At 45.6% G+C, this 18,470-nt stretch overlaps 1 protein-coding gene across 3 annotated transcripts in view; it reads right to left on the bottom strand.

Moving 5' to 3' along the window:
* GPC5 (glypican 5) overlaps positions 1–7,048 on the bottom strand; it is a 1,500,378-nt gene extending 1,493,330 nt beyond the window's left edge. For all 3 annotated transcript variants that reach the window (XM_055146010.1, XM_055145996.1, XM_055146005.1), the window contains exon 1: positions 6,539–7,048. In XM_055146010.1, the coding sequence (XP_055001985.1) occupies positions 6,539–6,701 (163 nt within the window). In that variant the 5' untranslated portion in view covers positions 6,702–7,048. The remainder of the gene's footprint in view (positions 1–6,538) is intronic.
* Positions 7,049–18,470: the final 11,422 nt, after the last annotated feature.

The raw sequence follows: 18,470 nt of genomic DNA, 5'->3' as shown, positions 1-18,470 counted from the left end.
ACAGAAGTGATGCATCACTCACAAATGCACTTAATCAAAGAATATTATTGAGAGGCTGGAGTAATAGCACAGCGGGTAAGGCATTTGCCTTGCACGTGGCCAACCCGGGTTCAATTCCCAGCATCCCATATAGTTCTCCAAGCACCACCAGGAGTAATTCCTGAGCGCAAAGCCAGGAGTAACCCCTGAGCATTGCTGGGTGACCCAAAAAGCCAAAAAAAAAAAATTTAAAAGAAGAATATGATTGAAATATCTCATGACTCCATTTTTTTAAAATTTTAATTTATTTATTTTATTGAATCACCATGTGGAAAGTTGCAAAGTTCTCAGGCTTATGTCTCAGTTATACAATGCTTGAACACCCATCCCTTCACCAGTGCCCATATTCCACCACCAAAAACCCCAGTATACTTCCCACCCCCCCACCCTCCACCCCGCCTGCATAACTGATACATTTCACTTTATTTTCTCTTTACCTTGATTACATTCCATATTTCAACACAAAACACAAAAATAGCCCTACTGACAAGGAAGCATTTGATAATTACTTTTCCATTGCTGAGAATGAAGAGATATGAAGTCGCACAGCCTCTATCATGGCCGCACAGTTTAGGATTTCTGTATTTTAGTATTTTAGTAACTAAGTCCAGGGAGATTTATGTTACAAATTGCATCATTTCCCTTCCTGGGGCATCATTTCCATTGCATGGGGCAATGGCTTAGTTCACAGTCTAGAGACATGGTTGCAAGCAGTTGCTGGGACCAAAAGTAACATGACTCCATTTTTAAAAAAATGGATAGGTGGTTTAATTCCAGAAGATTCCTGATTTATTAGAAATCATGCTTATTTAGAAAAGACATCTATCTGTTGAAATTTTGCCCTTGGATTTACACATCAATTAAAAGGTGTCCTTATCAAAACATGTAGATGTATATGCATATATGGACTTATGTGTGCATACATATTTATAGCTGTGTTATAATATATATGTATATGCACTAAAGCATTGTCATCTCATTGTTCATCACTTTGCTTGAACAGGCACCAGTAACGTCTCCGTTGTGAGACTTATTGTTACTGTTTTTGGCATACTGAATATGCCATAGATAGTTTGCCAGGCTCTGTTGTGCGAGTGGGATACTCTTGGTAGCTTGCCGGGCTCTCCAAGAGGGACTAAGGAATCGAACTCAGGTCAACTGCGTGCAATACCTAAAAAATCTTTACATGATAGAGTTAGGGGTGGGGGAAGATAGAATAATTATGAACAGAAGAAGTTCTCCACACTGCAGTCCTTCAAAAGCCAATTAGACCAACACAGGATACGGCACACTTGGCAGGAGTAATTTCAGTAATTTCAGCTGTGGGAAGGCCGAAAGATGGGGATGAATTAACACTCCAAAGAGAGTGACTATTCGGGACAGGGTGTCGCTAGGACACTTCATGGCCCTTTGGGAAATTATCCTCTTTGGTACTAAAGTAGAGAACCATACCCACACTTCCCCATCAGTAAGCATCATTAATATTCTGGAGAAAGTGAAATAGATTTCAGATAAGCACATGCTGGATTTTCTAAAGGAGAAAGTGCTAGGTAGGAGGAAGCTACCCTGATGCTGAAATGGGGTGTGAAGGTTTGCAAATGGAAGACTTAACCCGAATGCGTGCACAGAAGGAAAAAATACAAAAAAAATCTCAGGAGAACACTTGGCCACCACAAAGTTGGTTAAATATCCTGCTTTTTAGATGCCCCATTAATGACAGCTACCCAATCTCTTGGTCTTGCTGACACCTAGGTAAGCTACCTGGATACCAAGTCTTAAAGCCCCCTGCTTCATTAGGCCCTTTTGATCATCAAACAGGACAAGCCCCAATCTGCTGGATTAAAGGTCCCTCCCACTGCTCTTACCCAGACACTGTCTATTCCTGCCAAGTCAGAGCTCCCTTGCAGCATTCAAAATGAACCAAATTTGTTTGATTTCCATTTACTGCTGGTGGTCTTCAATACAGGGCAATCCTGCCAGTAATAATCTATCCCTCGCACCAGGGGTCCCATGTATGGTGTTAGTAAAGTGTTCACCCTCACAGTGCTGCAGCAAAGGGGCTCATTTGTGGGTTTCAGACTCACTGGGAGCAGCAGTAGAAGGATGGCTAAGGTTACCAGACATGTCATGACGAGAATCCCTAAAACATCACCTGCATCACCAGCAGATGGGACAGTGGCCAGGGGTGCTGTGGCCTCTCAGACTTTACCTGAGTTCATGATCAGAGAACAAATATTCACCATAATCCCATAAATACCCCATCTGAGATAATTGAGTATTTCCCTCTGATGAAATATATTCACCATTTGTGACGTCTTTAGAGAGCTGGGGACTGGAGTGATAGCACAGTGGTAGGGCATTTGCCTTGCATGTGGCCTACCCGGGTTTGATTCCTCAGTCCCTCTCGGAGAGCCTGGCAAACTACAGAGAGTATCCCGCTCACACAGCAGAGCCTGGCAAGCTACCCGTGATGTATTTGATATGCCAAAAACAGTGACAAGTCTCACAATGGAGACATTACTGGTGCCCGCTTGAGCAAATTGATAAACAATGGGACAACAGTGCTATACAGTGCTACTTAGAGAGCTGGAAGGAGCCAACGCCGGTGGTGCCCAGCATACACTGGGTGGGAAATGGAAACTAGTGGAGGCATGACTGTTGGAACCTTGGAGGACTGAAAGCCGATCATGAAAGCTGAATCCTATGATTCAATTCAAAAGAAATTTGTTTTAAAGAACTTTCTCTTGGGTCTGGAGCGATAGCACAGCGGGTAGGGCATTTGCCTTGCACACGATCGACCCAGGTTCTATTCCCAGCATCCCATATGGTCCCCTGAGCACCGCCAGGAGTGATTGCTGAGTGCATGAGCCAGGAGTAACCCCTGAGCTTCACCGGGTGTGACCCAAAAAGCAAAAAAAAATAAAGATCTTTCTCTTGGGCATGCTTTAGGGGATCCTATGGGTGTCTGGGATGGGACTCCAGTCTGCAGCACGCAAGGCAAGAGCCCTACCAGATATATTCTTTCGCAGCTACCCCACCCCCCCATAAGCAACTAGTTAGGATAAAAACAGGATACTCAGAGAGCTAGAATGAGAAGTGCAAGTGTTAAAGTCAAACTGAGTTAAAAACCAAAACACTAAGTAACCAATTGCAATGACAGCACAGCTTTGGAACTCTCCATGCCTGTCTTTTTTTTTTTTAACATGCATACACTGTCACATTTTATGGACACAGCAAGCTTCTAAGAACTCCTATTTCCCATTTTACAGATAAGGGAACAGAGATTCAAAGAGGATAACTGATCCATCTAAGACAAAGAACCACCGGGTCTACAGGTGGCAGAACCAGGTTTTGAACCCAGAGTGTGTATAAACTTCATCCTCAAGTTCCAGACTCCAGGACTTCCAAGTCGATGGTTTCCTGGGGTGAGAGAATGATTTCCTTGAGGCAATCATAAGCTCCAATAAAATAAAAGTAGGGTTTAAAAAAAAAACTATACAGTATTAGAATTTCATTTCACCACCACAAGTTTATTTTTATTATTTCATTTACAGCCAAAAGCTAACAAAAAAACATTTTTTTCACACACTATTCTCTGTATCAAGGAATATGCACATTTTTTTTAAAAAAAAAGCAGCTAACAAATTATCCGAATGCCATCCTAGATTATCAGAAGTTTCTCTTTTCTAAATTGCCTTCTTGGAAAAAAATGAAGTAGTAGTAGTACATGTGTGAACATGCAGTAGTACATGTGTGAAAAGAATTTCAATAGGAAAGCACGGCCCTTCCCTCTATCAAATAAAATTAAAATTAAAGACCTTTAAAAGACACTTTTTACTAAGAGTTCTTTTCTGAATAAAATAAACAAGACCAAAGGGCACCTTGACTACTACTTAGGAATAAAATCAGAACACAGGGAAATCTGTAATTCTAATCACATTTGCACCTTCTCTCCTCTTTTACATTTCTCATCCAAACATCCTTAGGAGCTCAATAGGCTTAAAAGAATTGGAGCAGGGTAGAGAACAAAGGTGAGGGAAATCTAAGAAACAGCTTAAGTGGCTGTTCACACCATCTTAATAATTTCAACTTGGCTAAACAGTTTTCAGAAGATATGCAAGTCACAAATGTAGGAAGAAACTAGTTACTCTCCTTGCTTAAACCATTAAAGAGCATTTCAATCAAACCTGTAAGGAATGAAGGAATGTCTGTGGGCAAAATGGTAAAAAAAAAAAAAGCATGAAAAACTAAACTTTCAAGAAAATATCAAATTTAAATGTATTTGCTTTAGTCATTGAAGATCTTGTGCCAGGCAAGTATATGTTATAAATATTATTAAAATCTGTACTCTTCTATGCAAATCACTCTTGTATGCAAATCTTAACCATCAGCTATGTTCCCTCTGGAGATTGAGGATAATGCTAGCAAATATGACTTCTAGCTATCTATACTCAACCTATACGCAACCAAAGTAAGCAATAGAGGTCATATGCCAAAAAAGAAAAAATCAGGGAAAGCAATCATAAGCTGTGTGGTGTATGTGACTTATTCAAGGGGGGGTGGTATTTTTTTACGAGAAGCAGACAGACATCAATGTGAAAAGCAACAGTTTAATATTTTATTCAATACCCCCCAAATGACCAAATTTTAACAAATAAAAACATAAAAAAGGATAACAATATCAATTCCACAGGATACTGTGCTACCAGAGTATTAATAATACTGTAATAATTGATTAGCAGTGGATACAGGAATAATACTGGGACTTGGAGCAGACAGCAAACTTGACCCTCTGTTCTCAGCCCCATCCATAGTTCTCCAGGGCTCCGCGTGCACAGCCGTGCAGAGTGAAAGCTGCGAGTCTGCATCGTTTTAATAGAAAGATCCCTGGAGAGCTACCTGGAGAGCCCCATTCAGAACCTTGCAGAATCTTGGCGTTCCATCCATTCCGGCTCCTCTTCTGGCGCTGAGGGTCTCGCACACTTAACACTCACTAATGAGACAGAAGCTCACGCGTTACCAACTACCGTTTCCTTCCTGGGAGCGCAGGGCTTCAGTTCCCTGGAAAACGCTATTCAGGGCTGGATGCTGTTCAAAGTTCCTCCACAAAAGAGATGATAAGCCCATGGGTCCGGACTCGAAACACCTTCTGTTAACAAGGCTTGTTTTCGCCTGGTCCCCGAGAAGCGGCGAGCGGGGAGGGCAGCGGAGGGGGTGGAACCCACCGAGTGTGGATTTCACCGACACTCCCCTCACTGTGTCCACTACCCCCACTCCAGCCGAGCTCGCTACCGATGAATGAGGTTTGTTTATAATGCAGAGGATGCACCGGCAGAGCAGGCTGTCAAGGAGCGCGACTGATTGAGGGCAGAGAGTTCGTTCGTTGCCCTACACGGAGCCAGCGAGCGGCTGCACCGCTTCACCCAGTGGAGGAAAAGCACCTAATGCCCAACGGGTATTCAAATAACGGTTTGTGCATTTGCTTCGGGAAGCAGGGCTTGCAAACAAACACGGATGCAGTGTTCGCAAACGCCCAGATTTTTTTTTCCCCCCCAGCGGGACAACGGGACTGAGTTGGTAGCCAAGCGAGCCAAGGAGCCGCAGCTCCCGGCTGCCGAGAGTGAGTCTGCCTGGAAACTCGGGCAGCGCGCAGGGGGCCGGGACGCGAGCATCCTCCCCAGGCGCTTTGTTCAGGCGGCGATTCCACTGTGCGGTGGCTTCGCTGTCACGGCGCCGACACCTGCTCCGGTGCCGACTGAGCCTCGTTCTTTAGAGCGACAATTAAGCTGGACATCCCGCGGGCGAAGGGAAATCCCGAGTTCGGGGAGCCCCAGCCGGGGCTAAAGGTATTTCCTGCAGACAGTGGCCACACTCGCCGTCCTCGCTCCCCTCGCCTCTCCCCTTGCGTCTCGTCCCTGCTCGGAGTGTGGTTCCGTCCCTTCACCGCCGTCACAGCCCGCTGCCTCCCAATCCCGGATGGTTTCGCGGGACCCCGGGCGGCTGGGATTCCCGCCCGTCCGGGGGTCCGGGGCGCGGGACCCCACCACCGCGGGGACCCGCCTCTCCGGCCACTTCTCCGGCAGAGGGAGGATCGGGCAGGTCCCCGGGGTGAGCGGCAAACTTGGAGCGGCCACCCCAACTCTGGGCGCAGCAGGGCGAGGCCCACCCCCCCCCCCCGGCGGGGACAGGGGGCGGTTTGGCTCGACCTGCCTCCTGCCCAGCAACCGGCCGGGGGCTGGGGCGCCCCCAGCGCGCAGCAAACGCCCCAAGTCCGGCTCCACGGCCGGCGACGCAGTTCAGGGGCGTCTCCGAACCAGAGCTGCGGTTCGGACCCAGCTGCACCCCCCCCGGCCCCCAACCCTCAAAGGCGTCCCGAGGCTCACCCGCGTGGCCGGAGAGACCTGCAGGAGCATCTTTCCACCAGGGGTCTTCCCCCCACCCTCGGCAAAAATTAAAAAAAATAAAGAAGCAGGGCCGGCCCCCGGGCCGCCCCACGTACCTGCCCGCGGAGAATCCGGCAGCCCCCGGGCAGCTCCCACCAGGCGACCCTGGAAAAGTTTGCGAACTTCTTCGCAGTTGTGCATGGCCTCGCCGCCGACGGCCGCGACGACGAGCGCCAGCAGGAGACCGCCACAGCCCGCGCGCCGGGTGCGCGGCTCCATCCTCGGGGTGCTGCCTCGGCTCCCCGCGCGCCGCCGGGCACCCCCACGCGGCCCGCGCGCTGGCGAGCGCTGCCCGAGGCTCGCTCGGCGGTGCAGGTGCCCCGGGTGCGAGCCGGCGCGGGGACCTCGCGGGTGCTCGGGCTTCACCTGGCTACACGCAAAGCCCCGAAGCCGAGAGGCCGGAGTTGCTGCCGCCGGAGCCGGAGACGTTCGGCCGCGCGGCCGGCGGGCGCGTCTGCTCAGCCGCCCGATCCCACGAGCAGCCGGCGCCGGCCACTAGCGCCGTCGCTGCAGGCTCCGAGCACCGTCGCCAACCTGAGCCGCTGCTGCCGCGGCGCCCCGCCGGCAGGCCCCGCCCCCGCCCCGCCCCGCCCGGCGCAGGCCCCGCCCCGTGCAGCCCCCACTGCGCGTAGACCCCGCCCCTCCCGCGGAGGCCACGCCTTCCCTATATAAGTCACTCCCCTCCGGGCGCAGGGCCCGCCCCGCCCCCGCGTAGCCCCGCCCTTCCACGCAGTTCCTCGGGCTCCCTGCGAGAGCGCCGCAGCTGCTGGCAGCGCCAGGCCCACCGCTGCAGAGACCGCGGAGCCGCGCGGCCCCGAGCAGAGCAACAAGAAAAATAAGCTGCAACTCAGGCCTTTCCCGGCAACGGCAGCCCGCAGATTTACGAGGAGCGGCTGTAGGAAGAGACTCTGGGAAAACCCCGGACGAGAGAAACGGCGCTAGGACGAAGGTGCGAGTATTTCTGCATAAATCGAGAGAGGAGCATTCGGATTTCTACGGCGGGAGGCAGGATCTGGGTGCGATGCAAAGGCAAAGCCCGTGTAGAATTCAAGATCCCACCGGAGACGCCTTAGCTGGTCTTGCAAACCTGGACACGAGAAGTTACTTTTCTTTTTAATTACTTCTTTGGAACATCTTCCTGTATTCTTAACTACCATTTTTTCTGAAAGAATGGAGACAGCAGGACCGGAGGGATAGTCCACGAGCTGCATGCTGGAGGCAGGGATTGGTTACCCATCACACACCCCTCTCAGAGCTAGAAGTAGCCCCCCCCCCAAAAAAAAACAGCTAGATGTAGCCCCCTCAAAGATGTATGAGTCGGAAGGATTCCTTTCGAACCTTACCAAGTTCCTATTCCCACAGGAGTCCGGCTAATTCTCTTCTTTTCCTTTACTAACATAATTATAGGGATTTCTGTCTGAATGGCCCGTCTGAGTGTTGGCACTTCTAGAATTAATTTAAATCATTTCTCGGGGATTTACCAAGAGTGCTCACAAGGAAAATTTTAAAATTGAAGATTTTTAAGAGCTTCGAGCCCGTGCTTGTTCTGCTGTGAACACATATCTCACTTGCTTGTCTGTCTCTTGACTTGCAAGTTCCTTGTTCTCTCCTGAACACGTATGTCTTACCTTCCACGCCGGCCCCACGTCCTTCCAAGCAAATTTCATTCATAATATAAAGAGAAGGAGGAGGAGGAGGAGGAAGTGAGGGTGGAGGAGGAAAAGGAAGAGGAGGAAGAAGACGACTACTTGATTTTGTCAATAAATTTGTCAAATTACAGTTTAGAAAGGGAAACTTAAACCTAAGGGCCAGGTGCATTTCCTAAATGTGATTGACACAAGATTTAGGCTGTGAGTGACAAGTGTCTTCATCTGAAGCCACCTGAACCCAGTACTCCTCTGGCAGAACAATACTAAAAGCATCAGGCAGGGGCGCTACTAATGCTTTAACCACTTAAAGGGAATTTAATCTCCGATTTGATCCCCTGCCAAGAAATGGAGATGAATAATTTCAATTCTTAGTGAAGTATCACAGGACTTTCGCTGATCACGTGATGTGGAAGGCAGCTTACAGCAGCAAGATTACTTACTCCACAACCATTTGCGTGGCAACGGCTGTGATGGCACTTCAGTATTTTCCTTCTTCAGGAAAACAGTGTTCACCCAGCTCTTGACATCAATTCCATGAATACTAGATTGTTTTCAGAGAGCTCTCTTAATAAATGAGAACTGGAAAAAAAAAAAGCCAGGTATAGCTGCTTTTAAATGGGACTTTTGGTGAAGCTTTAATAGTCTTCACACAAACACACAAAAAGGAGAGGAGTAGAAAAGAAAGGAGGGGACAAGGAGGAGGAGGCAAAGAAGAGAGGGGAGGGGAGAGGGGGGAGGAGAAAAGAGGCAAGCAGAAAAGAGAAGAGGAAAGAGGAAGCAAAGAGAGGAGGGGAGAGGGAAGAAAGGAAGGGAGAACAGAAGAGAAGAGAGGAAAGGAGAGGAGAGGGGAAGAGAGAAGAGAAAAGGTAAAGAGAGGAGTGGAAAGGTTGGGATCCTTTTATCTGTGTATTTCTTTTTTAAGTACCGGGCAAGGAAATCGAGCTTTAAGGTCCCCAAACAAGTAGAAATGACCAGGGGAATATGCATCATGCTTATGTTTCAGACAATATGGCAAGTGCTTTTGATGCTAATTCATTCATTTTATCTTAGTAACAACCATATACGGCCATTGCTATCATTTTGTTCCTACAAAAGCTGATTCTTAAATAGAGAGCAGACAGCAGGCTCCAAGATGCATCTCTCTGGGGAGGGGGGCAGCCCTGCTCCAGCAGGGGGTCCAGATGTTGCAACAGGAGTGGAAGCAGGACTCACCATTGCCTCGGGCACCAAGAACAGTTCACTTTTTGCCATCCAGATGTTGCATTTCATCTCCCCTGTGCTCTGTGGACCCTTCTCCAATCCCTACACTTTCAGCTCCTAGAATTCCTCTTGCTCCTCATTCTGTTTCTCTTTGGCCTGCTTTTAGGCAGTGCTTAGAGGGGGTCCGGGTCCCTTTGTGCCTAGACATGGTGCCTACCACCCATCCCCAAAGCCTCTTACTAATATTTTATAGAGTAATGCACAATCCAAGCACAGATGACATTCAGTGGAGCTAGTCGTCAAGCTCAAGTAGCGGGGTACTCACAACCATACCCTCACACCAGTCTCTCTATACCAAAGAATCAGGGTGGATGTTCAGTAAGTCCAAGGCAGGGGCAGAGGACTAGCACAGGGGTAAGGCCAGAGATGCATCAGCTAACCCACCCCGTCTCCTGAACATCGCCAGGAGTGGTCCCTGAGCACAACTGGGCACTGCCCCCAAGCTGAAAAAAAAAACAACCACAAAGATGGTTTATCAGATTTACTATTAGTATCTATAGGCTTCTATTCTAAAATTTCTTCTATATTAACATATGACTTCAAGCCCCCAGAGCTCTCTCAGACTTTTCTTTTATTGCCAAGATGTCTCCATGATAGATTTGATCATCATACTAACATTAAAAAAAAATTCTCAGAGATGACCTGGCCTAATGTATTCACTTGGAATCTCTAAAACTCTTTTTCTTGTAGGGGTAAAAATCACATGTAAGACTGAGAATTACTGATGGCTAAGTAAAAGCAAATCAACTGACAATTTTTTATTTGCTTTCTTTTTTGTTGTTGTTGTTGGTTGGTTTGGGGGCAACCTGAAGTGCTTAGGGCTGTTCTTAACCCTGTGTTCAGGGTGACCTCTGCAGTGCTCTGGGAACCGTATGTGGTGCCTGGAATTCCAACCAGGACCACAGACACAGCAGCTACAAGCACGGCTCTCTCTGCCTTACCTTCAGTACGAGCCACCTTACACTACCAACTGTTGCTTGAGCATTTCTCTCTCTATATATATACACACATACATATTGTTTTAAGAACACTATTCCAAGCAAAACTGGGACTATAGGAACATGTAAATAAGCTCTCAGTGGTTTCGTAATTTATCTCGACAGAACACTTAGGTGCAAAGTTTTATATAGAAATGCAGTGGTCTAAAAATACAGAAAGAGCCCACAGAATGGGAAAGAATATTTAACCAATATCCATCTGATAAGGGATTAATATCCAGGATATACAAGATACTTGTAGAATTGTATAAGAAAAAAACCTCCCAACCCCATCAAAAAATGGGGAGAAGAAATGAATAGAAATTTCCTCAAAAAAGAAATATAAATGGCCCAAAGGCACATGAAAAAATGCTCCACTTCACTAGTCATCAGGGAGATGCAAATCAAAACAACAATGAGATATCATCTCACACCACAGAGACTGGTACACATTCAAAAGAACAAAAGAAACCAATGCTGGTGTGGATGTGGGGAGAAAGGGACGCTCCTTCACTGTTGGTGGGAATGCCGACTGGTTCAGCCTTTCTGGAAAACAATAGGGACAGTCCTTCAAAAACTAGAAATTGAACTTCCATATGACCCCGCAATACCACTTCTGGGAATATATCCCAAGGATGCAAGAGAGCACAGTAGAAATGACATATGTACCTATATATTCATTGCAGCACTGTTCACAATAGCCAAAATATGAAAACAACTCGAGTGCCCTAAAACAGATGACTGGTTAAAGAAACTTTGGTACATCTACACAATGGAATACTATGCAGCTGTAAGGAGAGATGAAGTCATGAAATTTGATTATAAATGGATAGACATGGAGAGTATCATGCTAAGTGAAATGAGTCAGAAAGAGAGGGACAGACTTAGAGGGACTTCACTCATTTGTGGAGTGTAGGGTAGCATCACATGAGGCTGACACCCAAGGACAGTAGATACAAGGGGCAGGGTGATTGCCCCATAGCTGGAAGACTGCTTCATGAGCGGAGGGGAGAAGGCAGACTGAATAGAGAAGGGATCACTAAGAAAATGATGGCTGGAGGAACCAGTTGGGATGGGAGATGCATGCTGAAAGTAGATAATGGACTATAATGCCCAAAAGTAGAGAGAGAGTATGGGGAATATTGTCTGCCTTAGAGGCAGGGGGAGGGTGGGAAAGGGGGTGTATACCTGGGATACTGGTGGTAGGGAATATGCACTTGTGGAGGGATGGGTGTTTGATCGTTGTGAGATTGTAACCCAGACATGAAAGCTTGTAACTATCCCACGGTGATTCAATAAAATTTTAAAAATTAAAAAAAAAATGCACACCTCCAGATGGAACCCTGGCGACACTGCGCAGCAACTAACATGGCTCCAGGATTCGGGACTGGGACACATCCGAGCCGCGGGGGGGGCACTGGAGTGGGGCAGCGCCAGCCCAAAACTCCAAGTGGTCCCGGCCACCGGAAGTCATGCCCTCGACCCACCCTCGGCGCCATCTTGATGCCACAATCCACAGAGAAGCGGCAGGCATTCTGGTGAGCAACACGGCCCGGACAATGCTCCGGACCCGAATCGGGGCCAGCAACACCGGGGGGCTGGAAGGAGGAGGTGCCGCCAGCACACCTTCTCCAGATGGAACCCTGGCGACACTGAGCAGCAACTAACACGGCTCCAGGATTCGGGACTGGGACACATCCGAGCCGCGCGGCCACGTCAGCGGCCGCGCGACCTTTTCTAAAACCTGAAAACATACAATCTTTTAATGAAAACTAATTATCAAATGCCTCCTTATTAGCGTTATCTTGTTTGGGGATATAACTCCCACAACAATAGTGAGTTTTGTGTTGAAATATGGAACGTAATCAAGGTGAAGAGAAAATAAAGTGAAATTCATCCGTTATACAGTTGGGGTAGGGGGCGGGGAGTATACCCGGGATTTTGGTGGTGGAATATGGGCACTGGTGAAGGGATGGTGTTTGAATACGGTATAACTGAGACATAAACCTGAGAACTCTGTAACTTTCCAAATGGTGATAAAATTTTTAAAAAAAATAAAAATTTAAAAAAAAAATTTAAAAAAAATGCAGTGGTCTAATAAGAAAATAAGTGTACTGGGTTTATGTAAATAGCTTCCATTTAAAATTTAAACATTTTATTTCTACTTTTCATTTCCTATGGTCACCATGGTGGGGGACAGAAAGTGGCTTGGAAAAGCTTCTTCTCCTATCAGTGGTCCAGTGACAACCACTCAAATATGTGTACACTGAATGTGCTGGAAAAGCCATAAAACTTTAAGATAAGTTCTCTTCTTCCAGCCAAAACAACACCAAAGCAGCTTTAATATGAACAATCTAGAACAATGTCTATATACTGTACTATAACAAATTTTTTGTTCATTTCACCAACAAATATTATAGATTAAGGGTAAAGAGAAATTTCCATAATCAGATACTTACGTCATCTCATTTTTAAAGGCTAATCTATTAACATGTATTGAATGTCCTTTATGTAATAGGCCCTATGTTTTTCATTCACAATATCAATAACTTTAAATAGCAGAATCTTTGCATGTCATTTATCATCTAAATCTAAAGCATCCACGTGATTGTTTACTGTTTGCCAACTCAGATCTTACAAAGAAAACGAATGTCCAGTAGGGTCTAGGTGATTGTGACAGCATCACAGAGCCCAGGACCCTGGCTACTGCTTTCAGTAGTCAACACTGGACACTGGTTAGCTCACCCTCAAAAGCTGATCAGGGCTCACTCCCGGGTACCCCATGTAGTCTTCCACACCATCAGGTGTGATCCCTGAGCACAGAGATAGGACTAAGCCTTCAGCACCATCAGGTCCAGACTCCAAAATAAGCATGATCATCAAAATAATAAAGCAGGGAAAGTACCACTGGGGCTGGAGCAACAATACAGAAGAGAGGAAGATAGGGCACTTGCCTTGTACACACCAACCTAGGTTTCATCCCCAGCATCCCATAGAGGCCCCTAAGCACCACCAGGAGTAATTTCTGAGTGCAGAGCCAGGAGTAATCTCTGAGCATCACCAGGTAGGTGACCCAAGGCAGGGAGAAACAGTAACAAAATGCTGCTCAGGTGACTTCTGAAGCCAATCAACAATGCTAATACTTATTAAATGCTTACAGAGTCCAACTTCCAATGAAAATATTATTATTATGCTTTGGAAGAAACAGAAGTTCAAAGGAGAGTAACTTCCCTGAAGTCACAGATCTGAGAAGAGGCTTGATGCAAGCCAGGCCCGCCAGCTCTTCACTTGGCCACTATTCTCCAGCCTCTCTCGCAGATACCCACCGTGTAGCCCCTGGAGTTGACATGCCATCTCTGGATACAACCCTACTGCTTGCTGCTGGTCCTCATGAACAGCTGGCTCATGTCTTTCTAATGGTCTACAACCAGCCGTGTTGTGTCTAGGAACCCCTGTATCTCATCAGCTGTTTCTTTCTCCCTATTGCCCTACGAAACTTTTATCCATGAGAATGCAATACAGGGACAAAATCTCATGTGTGACCTTAACGGCTTTGAGCCTCAAAGAGTCCCAAAAGTTCAGCAGTGATTTCTTCTAGGTTTGCAGCCCAGATTTACTATTTGCCCACCCATGACACCTCCCTCAGTAAGTCCCTTAGTCAGACCAGCTCCCTCCCCCCATTTCCTTTCCTTGCTTGCCCTTGGAGTTATGCAAAGAAGGTCTACACCTCCGTCCATGGCAACCAAGACTCACCTACTTGCAGAGTGGTCTCTGCAAGTCCACTCCCAGCTCCTGGGTCATGCAAGGGCATGACCTCTGACCTCGGGCCCCAACAAAGCACTGACAAACTTCTGGAATCCTATCTGTGCAGAGTCTTTGGTATGCTCAGCTCAATAGGGAAACTGATCCTTCCTTCATCATGGGGGTGAGGACGAGAATATCCTCCATCAAATGCTTTCATGCAGTCATTAAAAAAAGAAATCCTAAATATCACCCTCTTTTCCCCTCTTTCTTTCCCTTCACAGTCCTATTAAGGAGAGCCGAAATGGAAGTCAGCGCCAGTGAACCCCTACTAATGAATTTCAAGCCCTCAGCCACAAGAAGGAAATTAAGGGATCTTCCTCCCAAGACATGCAAAGGAGGCCCTCAAATTAGATCGAAATAGTAGAGATAAGCCTGCCTAAGAAATAGAACTCACAGCCAAGTACAGCATTCCAGCAAATAACACAAATTTTATCAGATCCTTTGGAAGTTAGTGGGAAACTCTGACTGGCAAACTTATTTTATAGCGAACATTTTCTAATATTTCCACCCTGAGAGCCCTCATCTTCTAATTGTCAGTACTCATTTGTCAATGACTTTGAAGAACTTTCAGACACACTTTAGTCATTATCTTATAGAAATTATTCTTTTAAGGCAAAGACAATCTAACCATTTCACTAGTAGCATTAAATAATATCCTGTTCCTGTATGAATTTTCAAATATTTTTTCATGCTGCATTTAATTCTATAGGTTTTGGGTAGGCATTTTCCAAGAAAAGATCTTTTACATCCTTCAGGAAATTTGCTAAGAATTAAAAATAGCAGTTGCTAAATCAGAATGAAATTATTAGAGAAGACACTAAGGAACAAAACCAAGAATACTCGATGAGTTTTTAAGACTTTGTTTCCTCAAATCAGTTTTCTCTCGTTCATATTTAAAACTATGAAACCATAAAGGAGGGACACAGGCTCAAAATGACATAAAGATGGTGGTGGGAGAGGAGTCTTAATCACTTTGGTGATGGTGAGGTTAATAGAACTATGTATATAATACCGTAATATTGAAAACATATATCAATACCATAAAAGTTAACACTATTGTAATAGCATAACTATCTTACCTAAACTACAAGGAATATAAAATTAAGATACAAGTGTTTAACACATATTAAAATACATGGGGCCAGAGACACATATTTTTATAGCATAAGTATTAGGTCACCTGCCTTGCACATGTCCAATTAGGGTTCAATCCCTGGGAACATGTGTGTCCCCATCTAGGGTGTCTTGTGGTCCAGATGCACTGAAGAACCCAAGAAGTACCGCATCCTGTGGTCCCAGCAGTGAACAAATGGCTCCTCTGATAAGACTCACCAGGAGTGGGCCCCACATACAACCCTCTGAGCACTGCTTGGGAGGTCCGCTCCCCATGTGAAAACAGAGGCCTTCAAAGTTATGATATATGCACTGTAGCACTATCATCTCATTGTTCTTCAATTTGCTGGAGCGGGCACCAGTAACATCTCCATTGTGAGACTTGTTATTACTGTTTTTGGCATATCGAATATGCCACGGGTAGCTTGCCAGGCTCTGCCGTGCAGAAGGGATACTCTCGGTAGCGTGCTGGGTTCTCTGAGAGGGATGAAGGAATTGAACCCAGGTCAGCCATGTGCAAGGCAAATGCTGTATTACCTAAATAAACCACAGTATGTTAATGATGAAAAATGGAGTCCAAATTTCTTCCATTTTCAAGTGTAAATCTTATACCAACTAATATGACCATAACTATTTTAAGTTTTCATATAGAGGAAAATTCACATCCAAAGCTCTCTCTGGTCAGAGGAGATGTTCAATGGAGAAAGTGCATGCTCAGCACGCAGAAGGCCCAGGTTCAGTCCCCAGCATCGCATGGTCCCTGAAGAACTTACTGACAAGGTGACACTGGAACACAGAGCTAGGAGTAGCCCAAAGAATCACTGACTGTGGTCCAAAATCAAAGGTCTTCAATTATTCCATTCATTATATCAATTTTTTGACGTAAAACAGATGGATTTTGTTTTTGTTTTTCTTTCTTTTTTTTTTTTTGCTTTTTGGATCACACCCAGCAATGCACAGGGGTTACCTCCTGGCTTTGCACTCAGGAGTTACTCCTGGCAGTGCTCAGGGGACCATATGGGATGCTGGGAATCGAACCCGGGTCAGCCGAATGCAAGGCAAACGCCCTACCCACCGTGCTATTGCTCCAGCCCCTAGAACAGATGTTTTAACCAATAAAATTCTTATCTATATTAAACACTCATCCTCCTTATGTAATGTGTTCCAGAAATGAAACAAAATTCTAGTAACTAGGTGAATACAAAAGCAAACCAACAACAAAATAAAATCACCAACTTTATAACTGTTGATTGCTGTAGTTTAGGTGAGAATTAGCGGTGAAGCTCAAAACATTTCTCTACCACACCCACTGCAACCCCCAGAATCTGCCATACCCACAGAATTGCAAGCATGCTTTTTCCCCTCATCAATAAGATCTTGTCACAGTGCCCTGTATTATTCATATGAGAATTCTTCAATTATTCTCAACACGGCAATCAACCTTTAATTCCCAGGTTTTTATACCATCATCAAAGTAGAAATAACTTAGAGAATATCATGCTGAATGAAATGAGTCAGAGGGAGGACATAGAATAATCGCAGTCATTTGTGGGATCTAAAAAGAAAACGCAGAGTATAAGAATACCCAAGAGAGTAGACAGGAGGGTCAGGTAGAGCACTTGTCATAAGTTGTGGGAGAGGACAGGGCAGAGAAGGGACCACTGTGACAATGATAGCTAGAAATGATCACTCTGGACAAAAACTGAGTGCTGAAAGGAGATAAAGTGAAATGTATATATAATTATCTTTCAGCCACAGTTCTGCAAACCACAGTGCCTAAGGAGAGAGGCGCGGGAGAGAGAGAGAGAGAGAGAGAGAGAGAGAGAGAGAGAGAGAGAGAGAGAGAGAGAGAGAGAGAGAGAGAGAGGAAAAGTGTCCTCCATAGAGGCAAGCTGAGAGGGAGGGGAGAGAAACTGGGGACATTTATGTAGGAAAACGTGGACGGGGGAAGGGTCAGGTATTGGGACATAGTATAACTGAAACCCGATTATGATCAACTTTGTAACTGTATATTTCACCATGACTTTTAAGAAAGTGGAAAATATCACAATCTGATGGAACAATATTAATAAAAGTCAGGCTGGGGGCCAGGGGTGTGTTTAAGTGGTGGAGACCCTGCAGGCTACATTTCACCAGTTTGCTCCTCACCAAGCCAGACGGGACCAAGCTGACCTGACCCACCATCCTTCTTATAGGAAAAAGAAAAGGACTCAGTCTCCCTCCAGAAGTGTGCTTTCTTTAAGCAAAAGTCACAGAGCATCCCCATGTGTGCGGCCACCGAACCAATCATATGAGAGCCACAACTATGTGTGTACGATCCAGTCACTCCAACAGCAAGGCAGAAGGGATTTTTAACTCAATTCAAAATAGGTTGTGATTTTCCCAGTAAAGTTAAGCATGATCGCTTCATCATCTACTATTTGTCTTTCAACAAATCTGATGCCTGTTTCACTTCTTTTCACTTACTTTTTACATAAATATGAGGGAGATATCTTAAAATGTTAATGTTATTACCAAATTAATTTTTAATCAAGTTAAGGGGCTACTTTCTAATTGTTTTCTGACAACTTCTGATATTATAGTATCTTAAATATTAATATGTTCAGATTAGATGAACTTGAATACTACATATCAAGTAGTCTCTGAAATAAATATTTATTATCTGTGTCATTTGGAGTAAGCTGTTAAACCACTATGACAATATATTTTAGGATATTAAGTCAGGGAAAACACAGTAAGTTATAAAGTTACTGCTAGGGTTAGCTGTGATAATCAATGAGAAGTGTTCAGTACAATTCTTGGTTTACATAATGACTCAACAAAAAGGTACTATTTCTCTTCATTAGAAAGATATTTGTCTTTAATTCCTACTAGTTTCATGCATATGTGGATCTCTCATATGGGGGAGCCGGCAGAGGAACCCAGGTGTGCAGGACCGGGGGCTGAGATCTCCAAGGCTGCTTCGATTGGGACTGGGCCTCTTCCACCCAGATCCCCCATTTTCCAGTAGCTACACAGTCACACCCAGAGACTGCCCCCAGTGCTGTGTAATCTCACCAATGGCCAACATCAAGAGACTCTAAAACCAAGCTCCCAGGAGCGCAACATCTAATAACCTAGTTCTCCCTCTTGGAGAACCTGACAAGCTACTGAAAGTCTATTGCCCACTTGGGAGAGCCTGGCAA

This window comes from Sorex araneus, chromosome 1, assembly GCF_027595985.1.
Source record: "Sorex araneus isolate mSorAra2 chromosome 1, mSorAra2.pri, whole genome shotgun sequence".
In the NCBI taxonomy this organism is placed as follows: domain Eukaryota; kingdom Metazoa; phylum Chordata; class Mammalia; order Eulipotyphla; family Soricidae; genus Sorex; species Sorex araneus.
The sequence above is the reverse complement of the archived record's forward strand: the minus strand, read 5'-3'. Positions and strand labels throughout refer to the sequence as shown.